We start from the raw sequence: 25,623 nt of genomic DNA on the forward strand, positions 1-25,623 counted from the left end.
GAGTAGCAATAATTAGCATAAAAAGTCAGAGAAAATGGAGAAAAGAAAACTAGGTAGATTATTGATAAGGATTCATTTATCACTACCTGAGATAAAGGGTTTAAGCTGTAACTTATCCTTTGGAGTGAAGTACTCCCAACACCTGTGAAGGACCAGGGATTACCAAATAGGTGGGAAGACAGGCATTCCATACGCGAAGAACAAAGATAGGGAAATACAGTGTTATGTGTGGGATTCAGAAGCCAAGGAGTTAACTGCCTAAAAGAAGCATGTAGTTTATTTGCTGGACTAGTGCCAAAATTTTGTCTGGCTGCCTGCCAGGTCTCCAAGGGAAGAGAATCTGAACATTTTCTGCCTCTCTGAGCCCTGACGTTCTGCAGGCTCTCCACTAAGGTCTGCGTGGTCTGAATGACAGCTCTCCCAGTCAGGACCCTAGCAAAAGTAGGTCCACGGCTCTCCACTATAGCCAATCTGCCTATTCCTGCCCCAGATCCACAGTCCAAGTCCCAGGCAGGAAGGAGACGGGCTTGCCACAGGAGTCTCAGGCTCCCAATCACCGTAACAGGCCCCTAGATGTGCTGAGAGTCCCCATAGGGCAGACTCTGAAATTACTACACTAAAAGGGATTCTCCTTGTGAGCTATCTCAAGTCCTGAATAGGTCTCTTTGCCAATCTTAAATGCAACATGAAATTTCTGGAATTCTGAGGAAATAAATGTAAGGAATTTCAGGGCAACTTTTTATTAATGTCAAGGCCTTGACTTTACTACCATGATACAGAACTGTATATGATCCTAATTGTTGAGACAATATGGAAACAGGCCAATATCACTACCCTTCCCTACTCTTTGCTCAATTACCCTACTCTACTGATTCTAATATCCAAATTATCTTTTTTTTCCTACTAATTCCCATCTCAAACCACTCTCTCAGAATTTCAATTACCATTATTAATTTCTTGACAATTAATCATTTTCTACCACCCAATCCATGCCTCAACTGATTTCTGCTTCTATCCTTAAGTCCTATTCTCCAAGAACCTTTCTCTCATCCTATCGATCCATTGTTGTCTACATCTCCATTGCCCCTATTCTTAATGATTCACAGTCACTAAGAATATATATATCTATATTCATATAAATATATAGATCTACATATACACATAATATATACAATGTATACATTATAATGTATACATTAATACAGGTAATATAATACACACATATACACACTGGCTTGGAAAGAGACCCACAATAATAGGACAATATAGTCCTATATAATAAGTGTGCATGTCTTTGTATATAGAGAGAGAAAGGTCTAGAACAAAGGAAATAAAATGCATGTCACAGATGTAATTTTAAATTTTTTAGTAGCTGCATTTAAAAAGTAAAAGAAACAAGTAAAAATAACTTTAACAATAAATTTCATTTAACTCAGTATATCCAGATTATCATTTCAACACGTAATCAACATTGAAAAACTGACATATTTTACATTTTTCCTACTGAGTCTCTGAAATCCAATGTACAGCTTATGCTTACAGCACATCTCAATTTGGTCTAGCTACTTTCAAGTGTCTAATAGCCACTTATGGCTACTGGCTGTCACAATGGACAGCACAGTTCCAGGATACACAGTGAAATGTTACTAACAGTTTCCTCTGAGAGACTGGCTGGGGAGAGCACAGTGATTTCTACTTTTAATTTTATCTTTTATTACATTTACAATAAACATTTCTATTTCATAATAAAAAACAATAAAAACTGACTCCAGCTGACAGACACCTCCAGCATTATTCTTACATGGCCACTAACAGAACTAATCCTACCTCCGATAGCAAATCTGATTTCTCTGCCTCAATGAATCTGCTATTCCTCAAAAACCCTCTCTTCTTTGCGACCCCAATCCCTAAATGGTAATCCTTCACTCTTCAGTTTCCTATCCGTTTAATCTCTTCTCAGCCCCACTATTCAAAGGCCAAAGGAGATTTAACCACTCACTCATGTTTCATGATGTTCAGCTGTGGGAGGGTCTGATTTGGGACCACAAAACTCATGCGTGCACAGATGTCCTTATAATCTTGATTCCTTCTCTCAAAGTCCTCCACGTGGGCAGCCAGGTGGGAATTGACAATGCAAAAGGTAGTGTTGTGAAATACAAATCTCACAGCTACCCCACCTTTGTTTCCCTGTAAGCAAGAGTAATTATTCAGTTAGTACAAAGACGCAACTAGCAGTTAAACTTCACACGGACATAAATAATAATCAAGCTCATTTCCAAAGTAACTCACCATTTTCCCCATGATTCCAGTTCCAACTGTTTCTGTAGCAACATCACGGATATAGCGCCACTGGTCCTTTCTGGCAAATATGAGGAGCATCATCCCAACAAGGCGGACTAGTTGAACCTACGAGTTCCAGGGAGTTAGAAGAAGGTTCATGTTAATACCACTCTTTGCCACACATCTAGTCACACAACTAATTTTCCACCAAGAAGATATTAATGATGCTCAAATCTGAATCCAAATCCTCTAATTTCCCAGGGGACCCCATACAAAGGAAACAAAATTTCTCTGGGGAAGCTCTTATCTGACTCTGACCAATAGGAGTTAAAAGTCTTTGGGGACATCAAGTACACTCAGCTCTAGGATCCATTATTTTAATCACTTGTAAACCTACCAGGAGTAGACAGTATTAAAAAATCAAATAAAAAACCCCTATCCCAGTTTGTTCCTTTCACTTCTCCTTCCTAGTTTCTGATTTCCAATTTCTTAAGAAATTAAAATTTATAAAATAGCAATATTTTTTACTTTGATTATTTTAAGTCTGAGAACTAGAGCTAGAAATACATCTAAAATACGTGTTAGTCAGGGACCTATATGACAGGAGTAACACCCTCAGGATTTTTATTACCTATTACCAACTGTTAGAAGAAGTAAATGAAAAATGTTCAGATGACTACTTTTAAAGGGCTTACTGTGGTAGCCATGTAATTAAAATAACTCTTCTGGTAGCCTCTACCACATGCTTTCTAAAGACCAACAAATTGGCCCACCTTGCTAAAGTCAACTCTACTTTTGATTTACAACAAATTTGAGAACTCATTTAAATTCTACAACACTTCTTACTGATTTCACAGCATACCCTATGCACCCACATGCTTCAAACTACTTTTCTGTAAAGCATCCAGTTCTGACCATGTCAGTGAACAATTCTGATCTTAAACTTTTACTGTTACCTTATAAGTAATTATTTTAAGCTAATTATCATTCTGAGAATAAAATTCTTCTTTTCTCCTAAAGCTACCTAAGCAATGAAAATATAGGATCAGAAAGCTTAGGAAAACTTTTTTCTAGAAAAACAGGTGTAAAGGATTAGTCTGCCCTATTGCAGTATTACACACAGGGAAGAAGTCGATTAAACCATTCTTTTGGAACAAGTTATAGATAACAGAATAACTTCTAGGGAGTTCTATTTAGTTGTATATTAAAAAAGAAAATCAAACGCAGTTTACTTTCTTATACTTGGCTTTGGAATGCAAACCCCTCTCCACAGCCATGGACCACTCTTGTTCTTTCACAGATTCAAAGTAGAAAAAGGCTTCTGTGCTCAAGTCCAGCTCTTGGAATCTGAAAAAAAACAAACAAACGAGAAGACTTGAGATCTATACATATCCCATAATTATCTCTGTCTACCTCCTTTCCCATTTTCTGAGACATTAGGTGAAAAGAGAATGGGGAAAGAGATAAATTTTTAGAGAACTGCTCTATTGACCCAGGTGATCAGTAAGGACAAGCAGCTTTCTTTTTCAAAAGACCCTCTATAAGTATATGCACAGACTATGCAAAATAAATCTTATAAAAGGGGGCAGGCACCTGGGTGGCTCAGTCGGTTGAGCAGCTGACTCTTGATTTCAGCTCAGGTCATGATCTCAGGGTCCTGGGATCCCTGCTCAGTGGAGAGCCTGCTCGAAGATTCTCCCTCTCCCTTCTCCTCTCCCTGTCCCTCCCCCTGCTTATGCACTCACTCTCTCTCTCTCTCGCTCTCTTTCAAATAATAAATCTTTTTTAAAAAAGTATATGCACAGACTATGCAAAACATAAAAAACAAACAAAAAAATCCTCCACAAGGGATAACAGTGGAGCGCTGTTTATATATCCTAGGAATAATCACTGTTGGAATTGACCTCAAGTCTGTTTCTATTAAGAATGCAATTTTCTTTGCATTTTGAGAGGACTAGATGTTTCCTTTCACCATTTCAGGTATCATTCCTTTCTTATCTCATAAATTTGACCTACAAGTTAATTCTCACATATAGTCTACAGTGAATTTTTACCAAATAGTTAAAAAAGAAAAAGGAGGGCAAAATGTCATGGAAAATAATACCAAACATATAGCCAAAAGGAAATTCCAGATGTGTTCTTTACCCAATGCAGTAGATATCAGGAGGATTTGAATCACAGTTCAGCCAAGGTTCCAACTCACTATCTGGAGACTGGCCATTCACGTTCCACGTTCCAACAAAAAATCTAATACACAATACCAAAAAATTATTTGAAAATGAAGGTCAAGTATGAACCAATGAAGTTCTCTCATCACTTTTATACAAGGGTATGTTCACAATAAGCCAACATAATTTCTCAAAATGTTTTGCTATACACATAAGAAACACCTCTCACACATACAACACAAAGGCAGTGGGCTTAATTCTCTAAAGTTTACATTAGATGAACCCACAGAAAGGAACTAAGTTGCTATTTAAAAAATACAAAGTTAATTGCTCTATCACATTTCTTTTCAATTAAACTCCACCCAAACTTATACTTGAAGGGAGAGCTTGTAGATGGGAAAAAGGTATCTTCATGCTGTAAATACACCTAATGTGGATAACTGTTCTATAAGGAGCTATAGTTGAATCCAAAAACTCACTTCCCGAAGGATTACAAGGACATCTGTGTAGGAAATTCTGTTGAGGCAGACACAGTATTAAGGGGGAAAGTGGAAGGGAAAACTCCTGTCTTAACTGTTTACATACAAAAAAAAGCATCATGGGGAATATGAGAAACTACAGGTTTTAGCATAGGGATATGGTTATAATTGAATTAGAACAAATGAGGCATACTGGGATAGCAGATGGGACCGGAATCTTGGACTATTAAGCGTACGTGTTGTTCACAAACAACAAAAAGAAGTGTTGCTGCTTTGCACACCAGAATACACGCCATGCTACACCGCACACACTACGTCCAGAAAAGATACCAATAAGTAAATGTGATACGAAAAATATGATACAGAGGAAAGAATCCAAGACAGACCTCTCAATCAAGAGGACTGGGTGAAATTTTCTGTAGTTAACTTACCAAAGTAAGTAAGTTAAGCTTATGGTAATGGCAGACATTAATCTTCAAATATTGGTGAGAAAAAATTCAGCAGGCCAGAAAGATAAACACACTTGCTTAGGGAATGTGCTAGGGGATAATCCTCTAGTACATGGGAACTTGATTTGGTTCTGAGTGGTTAGAACCATTAGCAGACATAGTATCATTAGTAGTTAGAAAATCCAAGGGAAATTGTAGCATTTGTGTTATTTTGTTCATGTATGTTATTGACCGATATAGAGACAGGGGCTTGAGCCAGCTGACCATTCCTTTTATTATGCTTTGATTCTTAATTAAGCTAATTAAACTAATACCTTAAATAACAAACAGCCATTGTATGCCATACCTCAGTAAGTAGAAGAGAGACTAACCTGAAATTCTGAATGTTGACATATTCTTTCTCTCGCTTTGCCAGGATATGTTTGATGAGACCCTCCCGCTGCCCAGCCTGGGTGTTTGGTACAAAGAGTTTCCGCATGGTGTTGGTCACTTTGGGCTGTTCCTTGTTAGAAGCTTCTTTGTCGCGTGGAAGCCTAGCAAATCAATGAGAATTTCAAAAGTGAAACTGCTTATAATAAAAAAAGTCTCCTAAATGGGAAATATGTCTTGACACAGGACTTACATTCTATTCACTGAAGGGGGTGGGGGTGGGGGTTCCCGATGAATCCCTATAGGATGATTTTGTGAATTAATTTTCTTGTCCAAATTCATAGATGAAAAATTATCCTCAAATCCAAGAAGCCCTGAAGTACACAGAACCCAGAGTCAAAGATAACATCCAATTTATCCAGGATAGACAGAGCTTTGTTTGGATCAGCGGTTTTAATTTGATCACTATATGCTCAATGGCATTACCAAACAGAAAGGTACCATAAGGATACCCTGAAGGACTTGACATACAAACTAGAACAATAGCAAGTTACATTAATTTGGAATCTGAATAGTAACAGCTAACATTTATTAAAGACTTAGCATAATGCCTATTTGATATAAGGGATTATATCATTATCTCCTTTAATCATCATAAAGACCCCATGAAGCCAGTACTATTAAAAATCTTTCCATGTTACAGAAAAAGAAATGGACGCTCAGCATTGTTGAGTAATTTGACCAAGGTCATACATAACTAGCAAGTCATAAAATTGGGATTTAAACCCAAGCAGTCCGGCCCTGGAGCCTGCAATTTTTACCACACTGCTAAGCAGGCTCCTGAGGAGCTAACATGCCACAGAAAGGATCAGGAATGAACATTAGTCAGTGGGCATGGACTCAGTAAAACCACTCCATAGCAGAAGGTGTCTGGGATTGACATTAATCCACATTATCTTATCTGTCCAGATAAAATCTATTTACTCTGCAATGATCATAGCAACCGGGCAAAAGAGAATCTTTTCAGTACCTGAAAAAACAGGCGGCTTGTCCTTGGTGTCTAATTTCTGATACCAGCTAGATGAGTCCTTTTGCTCTGGAACAAGAAGTTGTGACTGAGCTAGAGAGATAAGAGTCATGGTCAGAAACAGGGGAGCCCTTCATTGAGTGGGATTTACCATAACCAAAAGCCATTCCCTCAGCACTCCTCAAATGCAGGGGCCAGAAGCATTCTTAAGTGTAAAGGAAGAGACGAAGAGAATGAGGGCAGCTCTGGGATCATCTGGGAGCAGAAGGAGGATTATAGTCTTCAGGAAACTGTCCATGCTGTGACACTGAAGATTCTGAAAAATGGCTCAGTGTCCTTACAGCTGAATAGACTTGTTCCCTAACCTAACCCTGGGTTTGTTCCTGAAAGCAGAAAAATCAGCACTAAAGACTGAAGGCGTGAGGTACTTTGCTAATGGCTGCTTGCCTCTGCATTAGCATGTCAGAATTTCACTGCCATTCAAAGAGCAGAAAGAAAACTGCTGAGTCTTGAGTTACCTTCCTGAGCAGCAAGGACCTCTGAGAGGAACTTCAAACAGTGTTCCTCATCAGGGATTTCAAAGCGCCGCTCTCTGGTCCGGTCCCCCTGAACCCGAATTTTGCAGCCACCTAAAAAGAAGTGAAATCCACACACATATAGCTATGGAATACATGCTTTCTCGGAGTCACACTCTCAACTTATCAGTTTAACAGGAGAAGGTCCAAATCACAAATATTCTAAGACCTCTAATGTAGGAAACATGTCTATAGGATCAGGGGATTTGGTGGGTGGGGGGCGGAATACAGGGAGGGAAATCTAAAGGGCTGATGAACTGTGTCAGTGAGCAGCCCAATTATAGTGATATGATACATACTAAAATCAGTTCTCCTATGTTCTATCTCCCCAATGTCAATGCAGGGACCAAATTCCAATGAAAGATCACTTCCCCAACCACCCTCCTCCCATCTCCCAGCTGGAAATTTCTACCATTTCAAATCCAGATTATATAGAGTATCTGAAGCATAAAGGGAATAAAGAAAATGAGATGGTTTGCTCCTAGGTATAGACTGTACCTAGGCAATTGAATTTATAAACTAATTTAAAAAGAAAAGAATAGTGGGATTGGTTTGAATTATTCTGAAAAGAAGCACCTATACCTCATTACCTCAAGTAAAAAACGCATGTCTTGAATAAATGTACGAAAGCAATATAATGACCTATGACCAACAGTGGTCCAGTTCAAGCATTTCCATTATACCAGAAAACAGTATAATGAGCAGCAAAGTGATCTAGGACATTAGTTTCTTATGTATATAACATACTGTCTCCCTTTTTCTGACGCCCTAGTTATCATATGTATCAACTGTCTGGATATGGTGATCCAGGAAACCCATGTATTTGTTTATATTCTTAACTGATTTAGTACATATATTGCTTTCTCATGCCCCTGGAAACCGTAAGTTCCTTGAGAGAAGAGGCAGACTGCACATACAGGTAATCCAACACAACACTTTCGATGATCTCCTAGGGTTGTCTGGGACGGAAGGGCTTCTCAGGACTCGGGACTTTCAAAGTGAAGACTGGGAAAGTCCCAGGCAAACCAGGATGATTGGTTACTTTACAGACAGAGAAGCATTTAATAGATGACTGTTGAACCTGTCAGACTTCACAGAGAGAAGGCATTTAATAGACGACTGTTGAAACAGACTCCCTCACACTTGTAAATGACAGAGATGAGAAAATGAAATGGAGGGGTGCCTGGGTGGCTCAGCCGTTAGGCGTCTGCCTTCAGCTCGGGTCATGATCCCAGGGTTCTGGGATTGAGCCCCGCATCGGGCTCCCTGCTCCGTGGGAAGCCTGCTTCTCCCTCTCCCACTCCCCCTGCTTGTGTTCCCTCTCTCACTGTGTCTCTCTCTGTCAAATAAATAAAATCTTTAAAAAAAAAAAAAAAGAATGAAATGAAATCTTAGTTTCTTATGTTGGAAATCCACTTCTGAATCTCTCTTGCCTTTGCATTTCCTTATGTTTCTATCTTCATAGATTTAGCAATTAGAAGAAAAGAGATAAAAAATAGAGAAAAATGTGAAAAAGAAGGCACCCAAGTGGACCACAGATAAGAAAATTAGTGAGGGTGTTACCGTAAGGAGAAGAAAAAAACAAAGGGCATGAATAAAGGCTGTCAATTATCACGGCCTTGAAGATACAGGGAAAACCTCCTTCAGGGTACAAGCAGTCCTCCCTTTCTCAGATACTTTATATAAAAAATAGAAGAAAATTAAAAGATCTGTTTCTATTTGATAGAAACTTAAACAAGAACACATAATCTCTCTCTCCCACAATCCTTGAAAGATATATAATAATCTTAGCAAATATAAAAAATACACTGACTCATTTAACAGAAAATTCCAGAAATTGCTTACAAAATAACACTGGATACTCTCTCACCATGTTGTATGGGAAAGAGTACAAATTACCCCATGACCCAACCTTCCACTACTCTTCCTTCCAAAACCCCCTAGCGTCTTTGTGATCAACAAACGCTCCTATATCCTCAAACTTCTCCTCTGAACATTCCCTGCATCTCTCAGTAATTCTCAACTATTGGTGTATTAGAATTACCAGAGACATTTTTAGAAAATAGACATTTGGGTCCCACCCCAGCCCAATGAAGCAGAATCTCAGGGGGTGAGGCTCAGGCACTGCTAGTTTTTAAAATACTCCCCAAGTGATTCTAAAGTGTATCCAAATTGAAAATCAAAGAGTCACCTGTGAAGTGGCTGGTCCCTGGATGCTGTTTATGGTCTCTCACACCTTATGGAATTTAAGACTGGTGTCCTTATTTGTCCTAACGCCATCTCCAGACCATTCCTTCTTATTCTCCCTCGAGACAAATCATTTTCCTTTTAGGTTCACCCATTGGGTTATACCAACTTCTTCCCTTCCCTCCTCCCTCTATGAGATCATGTACCATCCTCCCAAAAACATGTGAATCCAGGATTCAATACCTGACTCATATGACTTCCTCTCCACGCAAACTCTTGCCTTAAATTTGGGTCCCTTACAAATTAGTGCAGAAAACACAATCAACGTCTTCAGCTTCCTCATCCAATGACCTTGGCCCACCATCTCAGCCACCTACTCCTTCAGTCCCTACTGGGATTTCTCTCAGTTATACTCTGAACCTTTTCATCATAGAAACCATCACCTCATAAATCTCTAATTCAAATATCCCATTCTGACCTGTTACTTCCAGCTTACTTGCTCATATGGGAACCTCCAGCCGATTGATCCCTCTACTTTCTTAGTATCCATTCGCTCACTCCTGCTTTCACTTTCTATTTTGTCTAACAGATGTCATCATTAAACTCTGTTGCAAAAGCTCAGAACTGCCTTATCACCCTGTTCTTCCACAGCACCTACCGCCTTACCACCCTGTTCCTCCACAGCACCTACCTGGTTAACTTTGAACCCTCAGAAATCCAACTAACTGCCTTACTCCAGAGGGAGTAAACACACACACACACACACACACGCACACACACACACACACACACACCCTATTATTATAAAATGATTGCTAACCTCAACTGGGCCCTCTATGATAGGAAGTCATCTAAGTTTCCACAGTCAACTAGTCTCTCACTGCTATCTGGAACAACCATTTCACACCTCCTCATTTATCCTTAATTTTTGGATCCCCTCTTCTCAAACCCTCTCATTCCAAGTGGATTACTTCATCTCAGGCTTCAGAGAAAATGGAAGCCATCACATGGAACGTCTCCTTTCCCTTCTGGTATAAGAGGAGTGCTCCTATCAAAGGACACCTTCTCTTTGAATTATAACCCCTCCGATTCTCTCAGGAACCTTACACTCACAATCATTCCCCAGACACCTCCCCCCAATATCTTTAACCTCCCTCTTTCACAGGCTCCTTCCCATTAGCATTAAATTGTGTTCTAAATCCTCCCTATTTTAAAAACAATAAACCTTCCTAGACCCCATATTCCCCTCCAACTCCAGTCCATCTCTACATTCCCCTCCACAGTAGAGCTTTTTTTAAAAATATTTTATTTGTTTGTCAGAGAGAGAGAGAGAGAACAAGCAGGGGGAGCATCAGGGAGAGGGAGAAGCAGGCTCCCTGATGAGCAGGGAGCCCGATGTGGGAGGGACTCAATCCCAAGACCCCAGCATCATGACCTGAGCCAAAGACAGACGCTTAACTGACTGAGCCACCAGTCACTTCTCACCTCCCATTTCTCTCGTTAATCCACCCCAATATGACTTTGGCTCCCACAACCCTTCTAAAATATCTTTGTTAAGGTCACCAATAACTTCGAAATTGCTAAATCCAATAGATCCTCTTCAGTCATCTTATTAGACCTATCAGCAGAAATCAATAGTTGACCAGTTCTTGAATAATCTTTTCTGAAGGCTTCTATGATACTATACTCATCTAGTTTGCCTCTCTCTTTTTGGTCACTAATTTTTTTAGTGCCCTTTGAGGTATCTCCTCCTCTATCTAACCTTTAAAAAAGCAGGGTTCCTTAGAGTTCAATCTAAAACCTTTTTCTCACTTGGTATCAGCACTGTCCAATATGGTAACCAATAACTACATGTGGCTAATGAGTACTTGAAATGTGACTAGTGTGACTGAAGAACTGAACTTCTAATTTTATTTCTAATTAATTTAAACAGGCACATGTAACTAGTACTACCATATCTGATAGCATGGCTCTATTTCCAATCACATCATCTCTCATGGTTTCAAATACCATCTATGTGCTAGTGGCCCAGACCTTTCTTCTGAGCTTCAGATGCATACATTCAACTGTCAATTTATCATCTACACTCAAATGTCTCAAAGAAATCTCAAACTAAACATAGCTAAAACTGAATTCACGACCCCCCTCAAAGGAAAACTCATTCCTTCTGCAATGTTCTTATTTTTGCAAATGGTACCATCATCCACATTCATGCTAGTAACCTAAGAGTCATCCCTGACACTTCTCTTCAACTCACTACCTATGCCCAAACCAACCTCTGTTGATTTAACCTCCAAAAACATTTATCAAATCTGTCCACTTCTCTCCATTTATACTGCCACCATACTCATATTCTCTAGCTTAAACTCTTTTTTTTGAAAAGAAAAAAAAAGGTTTTTTTAAAGATTTTATTTATTTATTTGACAGAGAGAGCGTGCGCACAAGCAGGAGGACCGGCAGGCAGAGGGAGAGGGAGAAGCAGTCTCCCTGCTGAGCAAGAAGCCCAATGTGGGGCCCCATCCCAGGATCCTAGATCATGACCTGAGCTGAAGGCAGACGCTTAACCAACTGAGCCACACAGGTGCCCCAAGATTTATTTATTTTAGAGAGAGTGTGTGCATAAGCCGGGGGGTGGGGAGGAGGAAGGACAGAGGGAGAGGGAGAGAGAGAATCTCCAGCAGACTCCCCGCTGAGCACAAAGCCCAGTCAGCCAGATCCCACGACCCTGAGATCACAACCTGAGCCAAAATCAAGGGTCAGACGCCCAACTGACTGAGCCACCCAGGTGCCCCTCAAGCTTAAACTCCTGAAACAGCCTCCTAACTGGCTTTCATGCAAATGATGACACCCTGGCATAAAATCCTTCATATTCTTCCCATTTTTAAAATGTAAAAATCCAGATTCCTTAACATGGCTTACAAGATCTTACTGGATCCGGCCTTAGCCCATCCTAACTTGATGCCTAAGCCTTGTTCCAGTCACCCTGGCCTTCTTTCATTTCAAAGAAAGTGTCAAGCTACTTCCCCAATTTGGGGCCTTTACACATGTAGTTCCTTTTACCTGGCATACTTTTCTCTCCATTTTTACCCCTCTCTTACTTAGCCCCTCTGGTCTCAATTTAAATGTCACTTAAAGAGGCCTTCCCTGGGCACCTGGGTGGCTCAGTCGTTAAGCATCTGCCTTCACTCAGGTCATGATCCCAGGGTCCTGGGATTGAGCCCCACATCGGGCTCCCTGCTCAGCGGGAAGCCTGCTTCTCCCTCTCCCCCTGCTTGTGTTCCTTCTCTCGCTGTGTCTCTGTCAATTAAATAAAATCTTTAAAAAAAAAAAAGAGGCCTTCCCTGACCATGTCACCTAATTTAGTTAACCCTCTTATAAACTCTTTGTATTTCTCCTTGATAGCATTTATCAAAACTGCAACTACGTAAGTATTTACATTTATCAGTTCAAAGTCTGTTTCCTGTACTGATTGATGATATAACCTAACTATATTGCTTTCTGATATATCTCTAGAGCCTAGCCCAGTGCCTAGCACATAAAAGATACTCATATTTTATAGAATGAATTAATGGATTATAGGCATCTAGTACCAAACAGCACAGAAGCAAGAACAAAAGCAGGAGCAACAATCTTATCTATGCTGTTCTCTACTGATTCTGCAGCACTTAGAACAGTGCCTGGCAAACAGAAGACACTCAACAAATATTTGTTAAATAATGAATAAACAAGGGAAGATTTAATATTAGGAAATTAGTATAATACAGTCCATCAATAGGTCAAATAAGGAATAATAATATAACCATCTCTTTAAATAGTGTAAAGACATCTGATAAAATTCAATATACATTTATGATTTTAAAAACCACATAAACTTGAAATAAATGCAGTTTCTGAATATGGTTTTTAAAAAACCCTATCAAATCAACAGGCAATCATGTCCTCAACAATGAAGCACCACCTGAGGCATTCTTACTGAAAATAGGAGCTAAACAAGGATTATCATCATTATTTAATATTGGTCTTAAAATTCTCATTGGTGTAATGAGACATGAAGCAAAACTAAGAGTTATAGGTACTAGAAAAGAGACAAAATTATTATTTGCAAATGACTAGGGCTGTCTATCAAAACCAAAAAACAAAATAAACAGCACCCCCAAAATTTTAAATATATTTCTATAAGGTGGCTGGATAAAAGATAAATATCTAAAACTCAGTAACTATTAGTTAAGACCATGTTCCTTGAGAGTGTCTTAATTTTATAAAGGACTTAATTTATTAAAATTTGGCACATACCTATGGTGAAATACTAGTCATTAAAAATCATGTTTTTAAATAATTTTAAATGACATGGAAAAAGCTCACAATATAATGTTAAATGAAAATGCAGCACAAAAACTACATATAAAGATTCCAGTCATATAAAAACATAAATAAAAGGCTGGAAGGAGATACCTAACAATGTTAACTACAGTGGTGATCTCTAGATTGCAGGAACATAATTTTAATTTGATACTTCAAACTTTTCTGAATTTTCCAAATTATATATAATGAAGATATATTTATTACCTCAATAATCAGAAAAAATATTTTAAAATGTTTAATACCAACATCCACACAATGGGGAAACACATATTTACATTAAAATCAGGCCTGCCTAACAAACCCAGGGCCTCTCTCCTGCAACATACTATATGCTCTAAAGGTTTGTGTATGAAGCCCAAAGATCAAGATAAAATCTGGTTTCACTGCAAATATTACTAAATGGGCAGAAATAACAAAGGATTTTATTCAAGGGGTTACTGAACTATTACCCTGCTATGATCCAGTAACTCGAACTCTGGACAGAGCAACATGTGGCTAATTTCTATGTAGGAGAAGCCAAAGGAACTAATGCCATAAATAGGTGTTTATAAGAGAAAAGGCACAACTCAGTTTAACTTTTCAGCTTTGGATCAAATATCTATTTCTACAGCAAGAACAGGACATTCTGGCATTTTATTTCGACAGCAATGTCAGTCACTACTGAACTGCCTTTGCTCAAATTTTGCTTTTTTAGTGTTGTTTCTGCCTTCTCCTTTCTAAGCACAATAAGACATAGATAGTAAGTTATTTGCTCTCTTGGATACCTGCAGAAATCAGCAGCTAGCTTTATTTAGCTTTTCAGAATTAACCCTTAAGACTTCTAAAATCCATGACCAAAGAAAAGAATAATAAAACCCAAATCAGAAAAAGCCTATCTAAACTGTTCAATACAAATTAATGGTGGCAAGGACAGGGACTGTTTCTAAACAAAATTATGTATAACCCATAGCCCCAAGCTAAGGGCTAAACCCCACTCATCCAAGGACTCAAGCAAAAGATAAGGCAACTGGTTTTACATTCATGTGGTCACAAACTCTTTTCCATAGCAACCACTGAGTCGTCAAGGTAGCATTCAAGTGCCCATTTTCTCCTCCCCATAACCCAGTACAATTAGATGATAAACAGAGAACAGCTTGCACAGAAAGTCAATGATGATTTGCTTCAAACAGATAAAAATGAGAAAACTGAAACAGTGAGAAAGAAGACCATGTTCTTTCTGATAAAGGGATGCCTTGAGGGGATGGAGCTTAAATAAAAGACCAAAATTATTTTAAGGAAAAAGAGGTAGCCCGAGACAAGCAAGGAATCCCCAGTACAAGAGGGACTCTATAGCCTCCCAAAATAATATAACGAATAAAGGAAAACATTATGATTTAATATGCAAAAATAAAAAGCGAGTTGAGAAAAAATGTTAAAATATAACAGCAGTTAAAAAAGACATAAAACCACTGATGGTAAAAATACTGATGGCTCAAAGAAGTTCAGCATTAGAGAAGCAGATCACATCTTCAACTTTTTAAAGATTCTTGCCAGCCACCTACTTTTTCTTATGTTTAGAAACTAAATGTTTTTAGGGGGCAAAGTTAACTTGTACGGCTGCCTTAAGGAAACGAAGAACACAGGATAAGATGGTAAAATTAAAATGTGCCAAAAAAGGGGTCTTAGTGGGTATTCAATTAAATATATGTTGAATGAAAATAAATTCCATTCAGAATGGTACTCACTGTTTGAAGCTATATCAATCAAAAGAGTTTCTTCTGCTTCTGAGGGAAAAGAAGAAAGAACAGGATCAGGGGAGAGAAAACCATTCATTACAACTAAAAGAAGTATACGCCTAAGTAAATAACTGCTTCTCGCAGTCACCACTCCTAGGTCTTAGAAAACATTTTAAAAATCCTTTGCTTTTTTGTTTAGCATTTTTAAAAATGGATTTGGAAGCACTAGGTTCTAAAGATATTGAGCAATTCAACTAAAAGAAAACTAAACTGAATAACCAAATGGAACACCTCAAAGCAAATCAAGGAACGATAATAGCAGGCAATATAAACACGTTAATTCAAGTGAAGGTGAGTTTAATTCCCCTCAACTATAACATACTGATTTAATATAATCTAACTGCGTCACTTAGTTAATTCTTTTTTTAAAAAAGATTTTATTTTTAAGTAATCTCTACACTCAACGTGCGGTTCAAACTTATAACACCGAGATCAAGAGTCACATGCTCTACTGACTGAACCAGCCAGGCGCCCCTAGATAATTCTTATAGAAAGCCAAGGGGCACCTGGGTGGCTCAGTTGGTTGAGCATGCAACTCTTGATTTCAGTTCAGGTCATGATCTCAGGGTCATGGGATAGAGCCCCACATCTGCATCCGACTCCATCCGGCTCCGTGGGCTCCATGTGTGGGGCTCCCTCCTCCTCTCGTCCTCCCCCCACTCTCTAAAAATGAATAAATTTTTAAAAATCTAAAAAAAAAAAAAAAAAAGCCAAGGAAGTGACCCCAAAGGCCCAGAGTGAATTACTTTCTTAACTCAGATTTTGCCTCTGAAAACTTCCCAGTGATCTCATTTCCTCTGCCTCTGCCTCTGCCCCGTTTAGGATCAGAGAATACTTTAAGCTCTTGACCTTCAGGCTACAATTAATACCTGGGATCAGGACTACCACATCCAACAAGGAAGTATAAAACAGGGCAAAGCACAGTCTCCAAGTTCAGAGTTCTCTTTTCTCCCAGATGACTCTCTTGGACTTCCTTCCTTACCTCCAGTGTCTAGATGTAACCCATCTCTTCCTCTCTGACTTCCCTGGATTTGGCCAACAGCACCTGTGAGACCCTCCTGGCTAGTTGAACTCTGGGTACTGACTCCTTATGATTACCCTGGATTTCCCTTGGCCAGATCCAGTAGTCTCAGCCTTTTCTTGCTCCCTCACAAGCCTGGATTATATATTTGGCCCCATTATTCAGTTACTACAGTAGCTACTGGTGAATAGTTGTCTAATATTAAAAAAATAGCCTCGGGGCACCTGGGTGGCTCAGTTGGTTAAGCGACTGCCTTCAGCTCAGGTCATGATCCTGGAGTCCCGGGATCGAGTCCCACATCGGGCTTCCTGCTCCGTGGGGAGTCTGCTTCTCCCTCTGACCCTCCCCTCTCTCATGCTCTCTCTCTCTCAAATAAATAAATAAAAATCTTTAAAAAAAATTAAAAAAAAATAGCCTCAATATTCTCATTAGCATGATGAAGCAAGGGACAATAGTGCATCAGGACATAAGTACTGTAAGTTCCCCACTGTTCTTCAGTAACTTTAATTCTTTAAAACCCAAGTATTGGGGTGCCTGGGTGGCTCAGTCGTTAAGCATCTGCCTTCGGCTCAGGTCATGATCCCAGGGTCCTGGGATCGAGCCCCGCATCGGGCTCCCTACTCCGCAGGAAGCCTGCTTCTCCCTCTCCCACTCCCCCTGCTTGTGTTCCCTCTCTCGCTGTCTCTCTCTCTGTCAAATAAATAAAATCTTAAAAAAAAAATAAAACCCAAGTATTTATAGACTTATCAAAATAGATGCACAGGTTGGGAAACAGAAAGGATGTAAAAACTCAAGGAAGTAACTGTTCCTTTTGTTACCGGGAACTACTATGTGTATATACTATGCATATTTTCTTAGATCACAATTTAACAATCTAACAATCTATCATCTATTTCTTATTAAAAAAGAATACTAAGAGAAATAGGGTAAAAGAAGCTGTAGAAATAGTACAAAATAGGTATAGAGTTAATAGGATGCTAAAACCTAAGGTCATGTTCTTTGGCTTTTCACCTCCTTAAAGGGCTAGGTATGTAATAAATGGTGCTACACCATGAAAAGTAAAATGACCACAGCAACTTACTATGGCATGCAGGTGCCTTATTCAGTATGTCCCTCTCACACAGGGCAGGCTAAATGGCTATTTCATTCTTCTATACAATGTGGATACTATTCATTGCAGGCATTTTTAATTCTTAATATATATTGTCTTTAAAAGTCATACACATTAAAAAAAAGTCATACCCATTTAGTATTTCTATTTACAGGAATAAATCCTAATAAGAGATGTGCAAGAAGATTTATGTACAGAGATATTCATCACATTACTATTTAAACTAGTGAAAAAAAACCCGAAATGTCAAACACGGATATAACTACATTATGGGCTCTTCATAAAATGGCATAGTACATACCTATTAATAGCATGGAAAAGCAATCATAATGTGATGGCATGCAGAACACGCAAAAAATTACATATAGTATGAGTTCTGCCCACCCTAAAAATTACATGTGTAGAAAAAAAGGAAAATGTTAGGTGTTTATCTCTGAAGAATGGGAATGTACTTATTTTCTTTATACTTTTCTAGTCTTTCCAAACTTTCTACAGTATATGTATTACTTTTGTGATAAAAAAAAACTTCAATGTAACTTAAGAAAAAAAATCTGTGCAAGGCAATATTCAAGTTTTTCAAAAAGCTACAACTGATACAGAATACTTTCTTTTTGATGACGCCAATGAACCCACTGGAAACATAATGCATTTGTTCTCTAGTAATCAATTTCCCTTCTAGAGCAATGTGAGATAACAGAAGCAACACCTCCCACATAAACCTCCCAAATTTTGAGTATCATTGTAGCAGATGAAACAACAGATTTTCTGTTCTTTGTCTCCAAATTTGAGGGCAGGAAGCCAAATATTTCCTCCTTGGAGTCAATTTTCTTATGATTCACCAATGTCAAGGTCTGAGAATCAGCACAATTGAGTGTAAGGTATTAAAATCTGGTAAGGCTTGTTGCCAAATGTTTTAATTTCAAATAGTGTGGGGAAAAAGTGCTGAATGTGTGTGAATCCAAGTGACCTTGATACTTTACAATGAGCAGTGTGTTTGTTAAACCAAAGAATGTCATTTAGATCCACATACAGGTCCATAAGCATAAAAGCCTACCTACATAGGTAATAGACTACATACATCTCTAACCCCCAGCCAGGGAAGCAGGTGAGTATTTCAGTACAACCCTTCAGCACTCACAGACAAAGCACTTACCATCTTCTCCATGGTAGCTTAGTAATGTTATCATTTTATGCAAAGAGTAATACATTTCATTTTATGTATGGTATTTAAATATGTATGGTATTACACAATGCAATAATGACCAAGGAAAAACATTGTAAAACTAGCTAGGCAATTAAAGCTAGTACCTTGAACACATCTGAAGTGGCTATTTATAGGAATGATATCTTGAACATGCTGTTCCTTCTCGCGCAACTGGATTATTAACCTAGGAAACAGAAGAATGCATCAACGAATAGCTACTGAAAAACTCAAACATTTAACAACAAAATATACTGCTGTGTTGTTACACAAATCTAGTCTATATTAGACTTACTGTATCTCATTCCCTGGATCTGAGCATCACGACAGCTAGAAATTGCTCTAGATCTAAGAGGGTATTAGTGATGATCAGTATCTGAATACCCACACTGTCCTACGCCATAAAGAATATATAATAGTCTATGTCCTAAACACAGCTTACGATCTTAAAAACAAGAATTATAGTGCATACACATTTAGAGTATGCATACCAGAGTGAAGAGTAGCTAGGTGTGCACTCCATGAGGGCAGACTATGGTTGTCTTTTCACCACAGTACTTCTAGCACCTAGCATAGTGCCTGGAACTCAGTACTCACTCAAGTTTGTTGAATAAATGAATTAGAAATTTCATAAATTAGCTTTCATATTGTATTCCCATGGCTTTTACCAAAGAATGGTTCTGTCTCTTCAAACAAGTATACAGGTTCATGGAGAAGTAAGAAGAGGTGCCCAGCCAGCTGGATCAGTTAAAATAACCCATGACCAACAGGGTAGCAGATATCACAACCAGTGCCTTTACATTCCTTGTGTTTTTACTCTGGTTTCCAACTTCATGATGGTATTTCTAGGTAAACATGACTGAATTTGGCCCCCCAGTATGAAATGAAAGACTTCTAAATTCCTATGCACTCCAGAAATATTAATTTTCATTTACTACTTATCTTAGTGGCCCAGAATCAAGGTATGACCTACTGGTAAACAACCATTCTGAACATCTCTTAGCTTCCCCAAATCAGGCAGTCTTCAGGTGGTTCTTTTTGCCACGAATACTCTTCTTTTCTTCCTGAGACCTAGCTCAAATATCACCTCCTCTTAGCAGCTTCTCCTAATTCCCCGAAGCAGAACCAGCCCTGATCCCCTTTGTTTACCCCTCTAATAAAGCACGTACACCATCCATTGCAGTTATATTTATTTCCCTCACTGATTTGAGCTCTTTGAAAACAAAGACCATATCATACTTGGGTTTTCCTTCCTGCCTAATGGATGCTCAATAAATATTGGTTGAATAAATGAACCAGTTTAACTAAACTATATACAGAGATAATTTTCTAAACCATTTGTTCAACCTCTGACATTAAAAAATGTCATTGTGGGGTGCCTGGGTGGCTCAGTCAGTTAAGTGTCTGCCTTCGGCTCAGGTCATGATCCCAGGATCCTGGGATCAAGCTCCACATTGGGCTCCCTGCTCAGCGGGAAGCCTGCTTCTCCTTCTCCCACTCCCCCTGCTTGTGTCTCTCGCTATGTCTCTCTCCGTTAAATAAATAACTAAAAATCTTCAAAAAAATGTCATTGTTTTGAAGGGTTTTATTTCTAGTTTGTTGTCTTTTGGGGGGACTTGTTTTAGCTTTATGAATTTTTTTTTCAAATGTGTTAACTTTAAAGGAGATAACATGGGGAAAGGAATTACTTAGAACTAAGGGGAAATAAAAATATTAATGCTGTCTTTCGGCTCTGCTTGCCTAATTTGCAAGGGTTCATATTTTAAGGCGACTAGAGGAATATGGAGCAGGCTCCTTTTTTTAAGATTTCTTTATTTTAGAGAGAGAACATGTGTGCATGAGTGGGGGGAGGGGGAGTGGGAGAGGGAAAGAGAGAATCTCAAGCAGACCCCCTACTGAACACAGAGCTGGACATGGGGCTCAATCTCAGGACCCATGAGATCATGACCTGAGCCAAAATCAAGAGTCACACGCTTAACCGACTGAGCCACCACCCAGGCGCCCTTGGGCAGGCTCCTTTCAGCCAGCAAAGTTCATGAGTTGAGCAGAAAGTTCTATAAACCCAGATGAAGATCAGAAACTAGATAAAGACTGACAAAGCAAGAGTGAAGGAGGAAGAGCTCACTTTGGGGAAAATGAACACAAACCAATATAATCTCAAAGAAATGAAGATGTGAAATACAGTGTTTGACATTAGCAGTAAAACTTCAAATGGATTGTACTGTTAAAAGCCATCATGAAGGGGCGCCTGGGTGGCTCAGTTGGTTAAGCATCTGCCTTTGGCTCAGGTCATGAACCTAGGGTCCTGGGATCGAGTCCTGCACTGGGCTCCTTGCTCAGAGGGGAGTCTGCTTCTCCCTCTGCCCCTCCCCCAGCTCATTCTCTCTCTCCCTCTCTTTCTCTCTCTCAAAAATAAATAAAAATCTTTAAAAAGGGGGCGCCTGGGTGGCTCAGTCGTTAGGCGTCTGCCTTTGGCTTGGGTCATGATCCCAGGGTCCTGGGATCGAGCCCTGCATCGGGCTCCCTGCTCCGCGGGAAGCCTGCTTCTCCCTCTCCCATTCCCCCTGCTTGTGTTCCCTCTCTCAGTGTCTCTCTCTGTCAAATAAATAAAATCTTAAAAAAAAAAAAAATCTTAAAAAAAAGCCATCATGAAACAAACAACATGCATGGACCTTGAGGGCATTATTCTAAGTGAAATAAGTCAGAGAAAGACAAATACCATACAATCTCACTTATATGTAGAATCTAAAACAGAAACAAAAAACCCCCTGAAATCACAGATACAGAGAACAGATCAGTGGTTGTAAGAGGTAGGGGATGGGTGAAATGGATGAAGGGGGTCAAGAGGTATATACTTCCAGTTATAAAATAAGTAAGTCATGGGGATATAATGTACAGCACGGTGACTACTGTCAATAACACTGTATTGTATATTTAAAAGGTACTAGGAGAGTAGATCTTAAAAATTCTTAAAAGAAAAAATTTGTAACTGTGTGGTGATGGGTATTAACTAGATTTACTGTGATTTCACAATGTATACAAATATTGAATCATTATGTTGTACACCTGAAACTAATACAATGTCAATTATACCTCAATTTAAAAAGTGCAACCTCCCCAAAATCCATCACAAAACAAAGATAAACTTGGAATTTAAGTCAATTCCCCAATATCTACTATGTGTTAGGCACTAAATAAATTGTAGCAAGAATAGGGCTTAAAATAAGTATAAAAACTTTTTAAATGTAATCATGCTTTCAGAACAAGATGATGAAAAGTAGTAGGTATATGGCAAAAAAAAAGGGAAATTAGGGGCGCCTGGGTGGCTCAGTTGGTTAAGCGACTGCCTTCGACTCAGGTCATGATCCCGGAGTCCTGGGATCGAGTCCCACATCAGGCTCCTGGCTCAGCGGGGAGCCTGCTTCTCCCTCTGACCCTCTCCCCTCTCATGCTGTTTCTCTCTCTCTTAAATAAATAAATAAATAAATAAAATCTTTTAAAAAATGGAAATTAGAATTTGGTAGTTGTCAAACAAAAAAGAGTAACAAATTGTGAATGTGGACTCGGCATTATGCCTAAGAAATACTTTGATTTGTTCAAGGAAGGTTAAAGATGAAATAACAGGTTGCATCATGATCCATTTTCCTTGAAAAAAAATGAAGTGTTTGATTCCCTATTTCAAAAAAACCTCTTATTTTTAATTATAATTTTACTTTCTCAACTAAATTTCTCCAATGGTTGACAGCAGGAACTACAGAACTAAAGATTGTAATAGGCTTCAAATTCTAAGATAAAAAGCCCAAAAGTAAAAAAATTCTGAGAAGAATCCAAGTCAGAGAAGGTACCCATGAGACAAGAATCTGAGGATTATAGATGATATGACAGTATCAGGTGTCTCCAATAAATGATTTCTCTTTTTTTTAGATTTTATTTATTTATTTGTCAGAGAGAGAGCACAAGCAGGGGGAGCGGCAGAGGCAGAGGGAGAAGCAGGCTTCCTGCTGAGCAAGGAGCCCGACATGGGACTCCATCCCAGGACCCTGGGATCATGACCCGAGCCGAAGGCAGATGCTTAACACCACCCAGGTGTCCCCCACTCCAAGTTTAAAAGTTCTCCTAGTACAGGAGGCCAGATAGAATGAGGCATTTATCTCAAGGCCAGCTGCTCACTTCCATATTAGCTAACTAGAGCTCTAAACCTATCAAACCAAGGAACCACATCCTAGGTTGTGGTCATCTCAACAATGTAGCTATTTTACTTAATCCTCCTAATTTTGTTTTTACAGAAGAGTAAACAGAAGTGCAAAAAATTTACTGATTTACCCAAGGGTCACATCTCTCCACCCATTCTAGCCTTTGGAAGTGGCGGTGGTATTTCACTTTTCAATTCACTTTTCTGTTGAATTTACTATTAAACTGGTCTTTCAGGGTTTGATGAAATCTGGGAAAAACAACATGAATTTACCACACCAACAGAGCTGACCAAACAGGACCTAGGGAAAAGCTACTTCATAGGCCCAATTGACGTCCAGTTAGAGTTGCACCAAGAGTCTCAGAAAAGAGCAGGCTAGGTTAGTGGGAATATCCTGTGTGTAAATTAGACAGCACAGACTGACTGAGTCTGGACGGTCTAAAAGCAGGGACTGAGAAAAACTGTTTTTAGGCCAAATCCAATGTTTGGAGAAGACAGGATTTAAGTGATCAATGATTTTTAAACTCTGGTGTCAAGAAACCAATGAACAACCAAGGGAGGTGGCTTGGGCACACAGGGATAGGGCCCATGATACGCAGTGGTCACCATGGATACTTTTAAAATGAGGCATTAGTGGAAAGGGAGTGAGATCAGCAACTGTAGTGATAGTTTATCAAAATAATCTTTTATTCAGTCAGTCAACAGTATTTACTGAGCTTCTAAATGCAAGGCAGAATGGAAGGTAACACACACTGATAAACTGCCAAATGTTGTTTATATTTCTACACATTTCATTATTTTTTCTATCAGTCAAGTCAGTAAGTGAGGCAGTTACTGGTGTACACTAAACCATTACTGAATTAATGAATATGCCTTCAACCAAGTGGAATATGGAGTGGGGAGACTGGAGGAACCAGTTGAATGGGGTTAAGAAAAGGCACTTCTGTAAGGTTAACAAGCGTTTCTATAACACTTTTACTTTTTGCAAGCCATTTTTGCATTTATTATTCTTCCAGTTACAACTTCAAAGTCTATAAGGTAAAGGCAGTTAATGTTTTTATTTAACTGATGAGGACACCAAGACCCCGAAAGCATTATTGACTTGCCCAAGGTTACACAACACTTGTCAGTTGCAGAGGCAGGAACTAAAAACCCAGGCTTCCTGCTTCAACGCCCGCCTGTTGAGTCCTTTCCACTGAACCACACTGCCAGGAACGATCTGGCGGCTTGGAAGTTGGGGACAAAGCCCCATGCCTACAGCACTCGCACTTCACACCTGGGCCTGAACCTGTTGCCCACGCAGCCTCAGGGGGAGGAGGGTGGGTGGCTTGTCGCGGTTTGGGGTTGGGAGCTGGCAGGCTCCCCTCCTCCGTGGGAATCAGGTGGTTACTTACTCATTTTGCCCGTTCCTTTGGGCTAGCGTCAGGGCGCAGGGCTCCCGGAGAGTACCCTTCATCTCCATACCCTCGATAGTATGCAGGCACTAGTCAAGGGTCTCCTCCAGATGCGCGGCCAGGGAGGGGTGGCGCGGTGCGGGTTGGAAGGAGGCTCCGACCCCTCTGCCCCCCCTCCCCACTGCCCAAGGCATCGTCTCCCGCGCCGGCCCCCTTACCCCGCTCCGCTCGGCCTCTGGGCCCAACCGCCCCCCAACCCCTCCACCGCGTTCCGCAGTTCCCCCGACCCCCACCCCTCCGCCCGCCCAGCCTGGCCTCCCCTCCCCCTTCCCTCAGGCGGATACGGCAAGGGGCTGGGCTCCGACCGGGAGCCGCGGCTCCATCCCGGCGGCCTCCGGGCTCAGTGGAGCTGCGGACTGCGGGCGGATCCGACGACACTGCCTCCCGTGTCCTCACCCACAGTCCTCGGCTGCGCGTCGTTTGAGGAACAGCTCCACGCAGGGCACCGGGAGCCGGGAGCCGGGAGCCGGGAGCCGGGAGCCGAGCCGAGAGCCGAGAGCCTGACCCGAGAGAGAGCGGCGCCTCGCGCCCCCGCCAGTTTTCCAGGCCGCCGCAGATTTCGCCCCCTGCGGCCAACCTGCGGAACTGCAGCGAGAGACCCGACGGACCGGGGGCGTCTCTACCACATCCAGGGAGGAGTGCGTTTTAAATACTGCCCCTGACACCAGAATTGTTCTGTGGGCTTCGAAGATTGCCATAGAAACAAAACACAGCTATAACTATGAGAGAACTCAAATGTGTTGGACCAATAGGACCTAAATCCAGTAAAGAAATCCTTATTACAGTTATAACACACCTTGCTGGTTATCCTACCTCTTAGATGTTTTCCCCTTCCCCTTCTTCCTTCCACCACCTAAATCTTTAGAAAAATCCCCAAAGCTCAGATCTTAGCTCTTCCTTTGTGCCCCCCCCCCCGGTCATCTCTAACGAGACAACGACCAAATACACTTCCCGGGTCCAGACCCCCTGCCCA

At 40.2% G+C, this 25,623-nt stretch overlaps 1 protein-coding gene across 8 annotated transcripts in view; it reads right to left on the reverse strand.

Annotated features, from left to right (window-relative positions):
• The window catches only part of OCRL (OCRL inositol polyphosphate-5-phosphatase), a 53,002-nt gene extending 27,625 nt beyond the window's left edge, over positions 1-25,377 (reverse strand). For 2 of the 8 annotated variants that reach the window (XM_081808276.1, XM_081808274.1), the window contains exons 1-12: positions 24,935-25,177; positions 24,591-24,670; positions 19,112-19,191; positions 15,621-15,659; positions 7,291-7,401; positions 6,776-6,865; positions 5,999-6,119; positions 5,748-5,909; positions 4,426-4,527; positions 3,513-3,627; positions 2,290-2,406; positions 2,000-2,187 (exon numbers count right to left, since the gene is read on the reverse strand). In XM_081808276.1, coding sequence (XP_081664402.1) covers positions 2,000-2,187; positions 2,290-2,406; positions 3,513-3,627; positions 4,426-4,527; positions 5,748-5,909; positions 5,999-6,119; positions 6,776-6,865; positions 7,291-7,401; positions 15,621-15,659; positions 19,112-19,191; positions 24,591-24,670; positions 24,935-24,973 — 1,244 coding nt within the window. In that variant the 5' untranslated portion in view covers positions 24,974-25,177. Of the gene's footprint in view, positions 1-1,999; positions 2,188-2,289; positions 2,407-3,512; positions 3,628-4,425; positions 4,528-5,747; positions 5,910-5,998; positions 6,120-6,775; positions 6,866-7,290; positions 7,402-15,620; positions 15,660-19,111; positions 19,192-24,175; positions 24,228-24,590; positions 24,785-24,934 lie in introns of those variants that run through there. The other 6 variants (XM_081808272.1, XM_081808271.1, XM_081808275.1 and 3 more) reach the window with 5 other exon arrangements.
• Between the last annotated feature and the right edge of the window lie 246 nt (positions 25,378-25,623).

The sequence above is a fragment of the Leptonychotes weddellii genome, chromosome X (assembly GCF_054177405.1).
Source record: "Leptonychotes weddellii isolate Sample4059 chromosome X, ASM5417740v2, whole genome shotgun sequence".
Classification (NCBI taxonomy): domain Eukaryota; kingdom Metazoa; phylum Chordata; class Mammalia; order Carnivora; family Phocidae; genus Leptonychotes; species Leptonychotes weddellii.